Genomic DNA, 9,942 nt, shown 5'->3' with positions numbered 1-9,942 from the left:
AGTCTGAAATATGCAGAAACTGAAGTCTATTACAAACGTTAGTGAAAGATTCAAGGGGGATTTAGGGAGAAGTGGAAGATGTGTATATAACTGTGTAAGAAAAGAAAGGAATTAATTCTGCATTACAGAGAACATTTTCCAGCACCATTCTCACCAGCACTACATTGAAAGTGTTAATAAACCATTAAGTAAGTTAGATATTCAATGCATCATCTCAATTCATGTATTTGCCAGGGCAGGACTTCCCCTGACTATATTCTGTACTGCACTGTTTATTTATAAATGACTCTGAACTCCATAGGGAAACTATTTCACAGGTTTATGGCTAGAAAGCTTTTCCTGATTACACTTGGCTCTGTTCCCCTTACTTACATTATTTTATTTCTAGCTATTTCTTGTAACTTACTCTGTTATCACAACTGATAGGATGTTTGTTTCTAGTTTTTTGCTGTCTGTAAAGGAGAAAGATGAACAAATGTGAGGAACAGAGTATTTGTCAGCAATCTGCTAAAGCAAGGATTTGATTCTCAATAGTAGCATTTCATACCTTTTCATGTTATTTCATGAGTGCAACCATGGCAAGAATAATAGACATTTTCTCATGGTGGGCTCACCTAATTTGTGGCTTGGAAGAAAATGTCATACTTCAGTCCTTAAAGAACTGAAATTCATGCATGCATCAGAACTGGTTTAATTCTTTAAAGCTGCTGAGCAAGCACTGTTCTCATGGACTTCATTAGAAGAGCTAGGCCACCTATAAGTAGTTATATACGGATTCTGCAATCCAATTTAACCTTTTAAATACTGGCATCTTTAACCAGTGTCCTTAACTTTCTCTATAGTCAATCAAAAAATGAAAGACTTGTAGCAGACAAGAGCTCCATATGGATTCCCTTGCTGAGCAGCTTCATTTACCTTATGGTATTTTCAATATCCTGTGGAGTCCTGGCAGCATCCTAAACCCCTCCTGAGAGTTTGAGAAAATTCGCATCTCTCCTACACATCTCCCTTGTACTCATCCTGAATTCAGCTTGACCTCTGATTGACCACCAACCTTACTTAACCTGGAGGAGATGTTAGGTTTGTCCTGGGACCTTGGGCTGTTCTGGTTGCCAGTGCACTGGAGTTACATAGACAGGTGAGACATGTTGAGAGGGCCAGGTCTTCCACAGCATACCAGGATCTGTTGCCAGGATCCATCCACAGGGAGATTTCTATCCATAGAGAAGAGCTTGGTATTTCTTTGTAAAGCAGGCCATCTGGGCTGCCCCAATCCTATCTGTGACAGTTCTCTAGCAGGTGAGTGAGGTGGTAGTAACTCAGGTACACCTGTAGCCAGTGAATCTAGTATCTAGCCAGTCATGCCTAGAGTGATATAGACAATAAATATTCTATCCTTTGCCAAGTCCTGCAGATTCCTGAAGACACAGGATGAAGGTACCTCACCACTGAATCAATAAAACTATTCTTTGGACCAGCCAGTCTCTCTTTAACTTCCTCTAAAACATCTCAATAGAAAACAAGCCATAATTTATAATAAACAGAAAAAAATATGACAGACTCTTTCACAAAATGTTACACTTTCACAAAATAATTACATCATTTTCTTGTTAGTTACTGAATTAATATTTATAACTTGGTCAGATCATCTTGTAACCAGTCGGTAATCATGGCAGCCATCTCCTTGCTGGCATCTAGCACAAAGGCGTGGCGGAGCCCTTTCTCACAAAGTCGAATGTCCCCGTCTGGAAAATCCATTTTGATCTCATCGTAGTAGTGCTGGGGACACCAGCTGTCCCCGGTTCCATAGTAAAAAATCAGCTAGAAATCAAAGCATATCAAACCATTAAATTGAAAGTTACCGATGAAGCAAGCAATATCCAAACAAAAAGCACTGAAGTGTTTGGAAATAAGCGACGCCTCATGACCCAAGATGTACTGAGAGGAATAGCAAATTGGTAGTGCTTGGTTGTTTCCAAGTCCGCAATTATAATGAAGACAATTAAATGCTCTGTGACTCAGTTTGCTCATCTGTAAAACTATGGAACATAATACAGGCTTAACTCTGAAAACAGATCTGCTGATGAAAGTCTGGCTGTCATAAGAAGTGTGTTATTATGAATCAAAACATCTAGTTGTTCATGGAGTCCACCTCTAACCAGGCAAGATACTGTGTTCTCCCTATTTATTAGCTATTTTCTCTGGTAGCTTTTTAGCTATCGAATCAAATAACAAAATTACCACTAAACTTGATGCTGTGTCCTAGCTGAAGGGGCTAACTGCTACAGATTTATTCAGGATATAAAATAACAGAATGCAGGAGGTTACTCCACATTTGTGAGTAGCTCAGTCTTACTGGTATCTGTTAGGTGTGATCTCAAACGCTCTGCCCAGCTGGGTCCTTAGGAAGAGAAGCACTTACTTTTCTTAACCTCAGTGCTAGATGTGAACTAGAGGTGATTCACTCAGCCATGTCTGAGTAACAGCAGTTATGGTCATTCTCAGAAGTAAAGCTTTATTTACTTGGAGAATTTTATAACCACAGAATCATAGACCTGTAGAATAGTTTGGGTTGGAACGGTCCTTTAAAGGTTATCTAGTCCAATCCCCCAACAATGAATATGGACATCTTCAGCTAGATCAGAGCCCTCAAATGTTTCCAAAGATGCGGCATGTACCTACCACCTCCCCGGGTAACTGATTCCAGTGTTTTGAATGACTCTCATTGTAAACCATTTCTTTATTTTGTATATCATCTGAATCTACTCTCTTTTATTTTAAAACCATTACCTCTTGTCCTATCTCAGCAAGCCCTGCTGAAAAAAAGCTATCCCCTTTTTTCTTATTGGCCCCTATTAAGTACTGAAAGGCAGCAATAAGGTCTCTCTAGAGCCTTCTTTTCTTCAGGCTGATTAATCCCAGTTTGTTATCTTATCTTTGTAATGTGCTTCCTATGTAGAGAAGCAGACACATTCCAGAATCCCATAAGCAACTTTCTTTTGGGTTGTAATATGGAAGTAAAATTCTACCAAAGTCCATGTTGCTTTGACTTTACCCTAATACATTAATAACCTCAATGACATACATGAAGCAGGTGCTAGAGGGCCCACCTAAATACAAAAATCCTAAATTCCAGTCCAATATCATATTTAATAAACTACCTTTTTCCTCTGTTAGAAACACTGAATGACGTTCTTTCCCAAGTCATTATTTCCCCGCATTTGCATCTCAGCTTTTAATGTTATAGCCATGGTTTTAAATTTCTAGAAAGTATTTGAAGGGAGAGTGGTTGTCTGAGAGAAAGTAAAAAATTTACAGATTTAAAACTATATAGGAGTAAGATTAATGACAAGGACTCTTTATACTAAAACTTTTGAATGCAGGTACCTGAAGGATGGTGATTGCTCAACATATCACACATAGCGCTTGGCCTAAATCCATTACTCTCATTTGTTTCATATTTCATTTTTGTACTGGAGTGAATAATTGAGCAATGCTAACATAAATTAGGGGACAAGAAGTTTTCCTTTCATCACAAAAATCCTCAATTCCATCATTTCTGTAGCCCTGTGGGATATAAACAAATGCACCCACTGGGGGAGAGTTGGGCTAAGAGCCTAGACTGCATTTCACAAAATGTTACAAGTTTTTGTCTAGCTTACTTCTCTCTCACTGAAGCATACCCAGATCTTAAGACATTACTGACTGTTGGGTGATCCAAAATACAGTTGCACGAACACCAACATAAATTACACTTTTACATATACACAAAGCATAGAACATAAACCATCCCATGATAATAAACATTGGTTTCTGTTGTCAGTCACTAATTGCTGGAAACAAGGTACGCCATTTGCTTTAGCAGAAAACTTCTTTTGATTGTGCCTTCAAATCGGAAATCACAGGATGTCACGGTAGCAAAAATTCTTCAGAAAAGCCAATGAAAAAATGCCAGCTGCATTCAGGCCTTTTGAAAGCCAAACATCTGACTGAATTATTTTTAACTCTGGGCTCAGTTACCAACAGATACAAAAACAAAGATTATGAAACTGAGGAAAAAAAGAAATGGAGTGACTCCAGTTTAATCGAGTAGTCCTTGGAATTACTAGACATTTTGATAGGCTCGTTGTAGAGTCTCATCAAGTGATCATTTAGGGAAAAAAAAAAAAGAAAAGTTTTAAATTTATGCTTCCAAAGGTGGCTAAAATACTTGGCTTAGTCTGCATGAACTGTGAAATGGGCTGTTCTCCAGGTAGGATTGCAAAGTTGAGAACACACAGATTTGGGAATGCCTAAACAAAAGATTTATGTGCATTCTTAGCTTGACTCTCATATATTTGCATTATGGTTTAATCTTCCACTGCGTGATCCAAAGGATCCTTGACACATTCAATCCACTGACAGAATGACATTCATCTGATGAGCTGCTCTTTGATAGTATTTTTTGTTTTAAATTGTGTGTGTGGTCTGAGGATTTATTTATTATGTATTTCATGGTTTACATACAGAATTTATTTCCTCGTGTGCATTCCTCTGGCACACATCACTACAGGATTTTCATGCTCACATTTATTAATTTAGTTTTGCAACACCTTAGTGGCCATTTTTTTTCCTCAGTTTTGCAGATGGGGAGCACAGAAATTGATGTCAAACTACATACATTAATTTGGAAGTATGTAGTGTAATCTGAAACACCTAGAGCTGGTCTTCCAATGTGTGTAGCATTACACAGCACTGACAATGCTCAAAGGACAGCACTGCTGGACTTCATTTCTGGGTAAAACATTGTCTATCTGTCTGTAAAACAGATTTCAAGGTCTTAAATGAAATACTTAGAAATGTGAGGGCAAACTGTGCCTGTCTATGAAAAATATTAATGACTTCACCAACAGCCTGTTCCAGATGGGAAGTTTAGGCACTTTTACTGTGAAGCCATCCATGGTTTTTTTTTTTTTTACTTCATATAGTTCCCTCTTTCTTTCAATACACATTTTACAGCTTCTGCTACAAATGAGGTAGGAGTTCTAGTCCTGCATTCTTGCCCTGCCAACTCCAAATTTTAGTCTTCTGGTTTCTCCATCCCATTCTGAGCCTCAATTCCAACCCTAGCTGCTTTTTATCCTGGCAATTTTCCACATCATTATCAGTCTAGAACCTCTATTCCTGGCCTTAATACTCAAATATCTCTCAAACTGTCAGTTGTTCCTAGTGCAAAGTTGAGTTCAGATCAGCATTAAAATATTTAAATACAGGTAACTGCATTGTTGTGTTTACATGTGTACCAAGCATCCAAATTCCTACAACACACTCAATAAAGCCATTGGTGCTTAGAAAGCTATGCTGAATCAGCAGGTATCTACTGTGAGGTGGGTGAAGCTGCACTTCAGATTCCACTAAGAACTCCACTGCCTAACTGTAGGTACCTACTGCCATTTGAGATGCTCTAAATACTTGAGGCATCTGCATGAGATTGGTAGGTATAACAGACTTTATAGGAGACCCACAAAGTTCTGGTGCACAGATGGAGCTATGTCACGGTGCCCAAAATTAAACCAGATGCCCATGTTTACAGGCTAAATTCTACCTTGACTTCTTAGATAGATTTCTACTGACTCTAACGGAGTCATCTGCACCTCTAATGCCTACTGCACCTATAGATTCCTACAAGAAAATTCATAAAGCATGATTCAGGTGCCCATACATAACTTAGGTTAACAGTTGTATTCGATGATCTTAAGGGTCTTCTCCAACCTGCATGATTCTATGATCTCATGCAACTTAAGATTTACATACTAGCATATCCTGTTTTGGTCTCCACTGCTGCTACAGGCAGCTCATGTGTCTCATACACCAGACTTGCTTGGATAGCTCAAATCTACCAACTCATAGCCTATCTTTTTCCAAAGAAATAGAGCCTTTGTTTCTTCCTCCCTTCTCCTCTCTGTTTACCCCTTAGTCAATAGTTCCTTCTATACTAGATCAGCACATATCTCCTTAGCACTGGAAGGAATAACTTCCTTCTTCAAGCCAGGAATTTTTGCCATGAGAAAAAAATACATTTTCCCCTGAGACTTATTTGTAGACATTGTAGAACCCTTTGGACTGAAATAAAAAATAAGCAATCAAGATAGGAGAGACACTTGTGTCATACTTACAGCTGAAGTTTGGGTATGTTATAACCCACTATCTAAGAACAGTTTTATAACAGGAAGACCTGGGGGACTTCTATGTGATGCTGCAGTTATTTTGTCTGCTTGAGTGCAGATGTTGATGTGTGCATTCTGTCTGTTTATGTGCAATGCTTGCTGAAACTTTATGTACATGTTTCTTAATTAGAAACTGCCTACGGAATTCAGAATTGTTTTCAAAATGCTTCCCTATTGCTGGATTATGCAATAAAACCTAAAAGCAGGATTGCAGTTAAGGTGTGCATTTTTTGTGATCCAGATGGTGGTATAGGGCCTAAAAAATGTGACAGATACTTGACCATCATTCATGGTGTTCAGGGTGTCCCTTTGGATGAAGAAATGTCTATGTTCTTCACCTGTGCCACATAGGCACAAAACAGACATATCATACAATCATAGAAAGGCTCAGGTTCGGAGAAACCTTAGAGATCATCTACTCCTCTGAACTAGACTCAAGGCCTCATCCAACCTGGCCTTGAACACCCCCAGGAAGGAGGCATCCACAATCCCAGCTGACTGCTGGCAGGTTGGATTACATGACCTTTGGAGCTCCCTTCCAGCCTGGACCATTCTATGATTCTATAATGTTCCCAGGCAGCCTATTTCAGAATCTCACCACCCTTGTACTGAAGAACTTCTTCCTAAGATCTCGTCTAAACCTGCTTTCCCTCAGCTTAAAACTATTCCCCGTTGTCCTGTAGCTAGCTACCCTTATGAAAAGATGTTGGGATGTTGCCAGTTTTCTGAATATATTAAGACAGACTGCTTTTAGACATATTTAGCAACAATTTCCAGAAGTCAAACGCTCTCTTCTTCATTCTAACATCAGGAGCTTTGCTACTGCAGCGTGCTGGCAGGCGTTGTTAACGAACTGTGTGTGTCCAGGGGCACATGGGATCGTCATTAATGGTAGGAAACACTGGCATGCACTGTGTGATTTGCATGGATTTACAGTACGTATTTTCCTATGGACTGTGCACGGCTGTAAAGATGGCTGAGTCAGCACAACCCCTGTACCAGCCATGGAAAACTGCTGTCACCCTAAGCATTCAAACATGATGAGTCAAGCCCCAAAAATATTGAAACTAGCTTAAAAATAAACAGATCTACAAAACAATAAATAGAAGATTCTTTCCGTTTTCCTCTAGGCATAAACTTTTCAATATCTCCATTTTTAAAACTTTTGTGCCATGAAGATGGGAGTATTTTTATTCTTTTGCAATACTGAATGTTGTGACTTTGAGGTATCCATGACTCAGAAGGGAATGGCAGCTACCACTGGACAAGGCAAAGACTTTATATGGTTCCTGATGCAATACCTGGCTTGTTACAAGTGTCTAAAACATGCCCTCTTTCAAGAGCTGATTATGAGGGCAGAGGAAAGGTGTTGTGGGATATCTCTGCCAGTCATTTCAATACCATGTTTGAAATAGTCATGCAAGTTCTAAGTTTCAAATAGCTTTACAATAACAACAATGTTCTCTTAAGCTGTTTAACCATTAAATTGCTCAAAAGTATTTTCAGCCTTAGCTTCTGTAAAATAAAACAAGAGGCAGACTAGGGGTCTCTTGATCTAGTACCCTGTAATATGGTATGTGTACTCAGACACTGCACAATGATGGCAGCTGCTAAGTAAACATCAGAAGAATCTGAGATTCGTATCAACAGGATGTTTACATTTGAAAGAGTTTCTAAGAAAATAATAAAGATTTCCTGCAGTTGACTCCACTGGCACTTGTTTTAGTGTGTATGACAGTTCACAGAAGTATAAATTACAGAAAGATTTCTTTTATGCCTCTTAGGCAGCTATCACAGGTCAGCACTGAAAAACAAATCCAAAAAGTTGAAAAATACTAATCGAGTTTCCTCTATCTCTCTGGAATTTCATATGTACTATAATAAGTTACGGATATTTTTACATGGGCAGGCACCACTCCAGCTGATGGCAAAGAGCAAAGGACTGATCTCTGTGGATATAAACTAGCAGCACACGTGCAATGGCAAGCAAGACTGTGCCAGTGTCCTTGTTGAAATACTTGTCTCTGATACATTAATGTTTTATCAGTATTACTCCCACTTGCACTCGCTGGTTGAGACAGAAGCTTCTCTCTGGGTGACATCTCTCCACAGTAACCAGTAAATAGTTTCATTTGCTCTTGGATGAAAACTAGTTCAAAAGGCATTAGCCCAGAATTAATTTTAGTTTCAATCAAGGTTTATAGAAAATGACTTAGCTTCTCTGGAATTATGACAGTGTCTCCACCTTATCCTGCCAAAAGAATAGTATAAACGACATGGGAACAGACTGGTTTGGGACACACTTTTGTTTTGGACTTGCTTCAGTTGTACTTTGGCTTTACTAATCAGTTTTTGAGAAGCAGTCAAAGAGCTGGCGTTGCCCTAGGAAGCCCTAAATGCTTCGGGATCTGGTTCTCCGAGATACCATCTCTCTCCCCTTGTGATCCTGCTGAGGCTGAGATCAGTCCGTTCAATGGCAAGGTCTTTGGAACTTGCATCTCAGCTTCTATTATCAGAACTGGGATTTCTCAACTTTCCAAGGGCAGCGTGAAGCCAATTTTTTTCCTGCTGGACTGTTCTGAGAAGAGGCAGTTGACAATCTGGAGTATGCAATGCTATTTTTAAATACTAACCTGTAGGGGTTGTAGTAAAAGTGTCGGGGATAGTTCAAGTATTTGTGGTGACTTTATTTAAAATAAGGAACACGGCCAGTTTTGTTAAACCAACATAAATAATAAACAAAACTAGCTCCCGTGTCTGGAAAGGGAACAGGGAGGCTTTTTATTTTCAGATAATTTTCAAAACCCTGAGGCACAGCCAGATGTAGTATCTAGTTTGCATGTGATCCAATATGTGTTACTCCTCTCCCGTGTGTCAAGTACAGTGTTCTACCAAACAGGCAGAATAGCATGCAGGCTCTGTTTTCATGCCTTTGTCAGTGTTAACTGGACATCAAGGAAAGGCAATGGGCTTCTCTTTAACTTTGCTATAGTTTATTAGCAATGCTACTGGCTTCTCTGCATGTAGACCCAAGAGATCAAGAAAGGCCACTTCTATTTCAATTTTCTCAGAGATAACGAAGGGTCAAACTCAATGCAAAGTAAAAATGTGTTTTTAAAAAAGGATGCACAGGATTTATCAACAAATCAGGGCGATTCACTTCTTTATACCATCTACGCTACTTTAGAAAAACTTTTAAAGCATTTCAAGGGTATATATTTAGATGTGTCAAGAACATGAATATTTCAGAAGTCAAGTTTGTATAAATACCAAGATAAAACCAAACAGACCTGAAACCACGCTATTACCAGGCCAGATTCTTCCAGTGGTATTTACTGGAAATGGTATTTCCCTCTGAATATCAGCCTGACACTGTCTTCATTCAGTGGGACTTGATCAAAGATGAATCAGCCAGATCTCTCCTGTAATAGCAGTATCACTATCTGGGTATAAATGGGAATTTTGTTCACTGCTGTGCAATAAGCTCCATGGCAGAGAGGGAAGGTGAGTGATTAAGGGGTAGTAAGAGTGGGATGGTAACTTCTTCAGTATTCTTCAGAAGGCTAGGGAAATACTGCTCTCTTTGCTCACTTAACCCGAAAATCCTGGAAATTCATGTCGTCACTTCTTTACTAGAATACACACAGCATGAATGATGGCAACAGCAGCTCAGTTACAGAAAAAGTCAAATATCATGGGTCTCTATTTTGTGGTACATTAAACTTTTTGAATGCTT

General features: G+C 39.1%; 1 protein-coding gene across 1 annotated transcript in view; it reads right to left on the bottom strand.

Moving 5' to 3' along the window:
- Nucleotides 1–1,629: 1,629 nt before the first annotated feature.
- The window catches only part of LDAH (lipid droplet associated hydrolase), a 91,020-nt gene continuing 82,707 nt past the window's right edge, over nucleotides 1,630–9,942 (bottom strand). The window contains exon 6 of the mRNA XM_054383716.1: nucleotides 1,630–1,821. Coding sequence (XP_054239691.1) covers nucleotides 1,630–1,821 — 192 coding nt within the window. The remainder of the gene's footprint in view (nucleotides 1,822–9,942) is intronic.

The sequence above is a fragment of the Indicator indicator genome, chromosome 9 (genome assembly GCF_027791375.1).
Source record: "Indicator indicator isolate 239-I01 chromosome 9, UM_Iind_1.1, whole genome shotgun sequence".
NCBI lineage: Eukaryota > Metazoa > Chordata > Aves > Piciformes > Indicatoridae > Indicator > Indicator indicator.
Note: the sequence above shows the minus strand (reverse complement) of the source record. Positions and strands in the feature narration are given on the sequence as shown.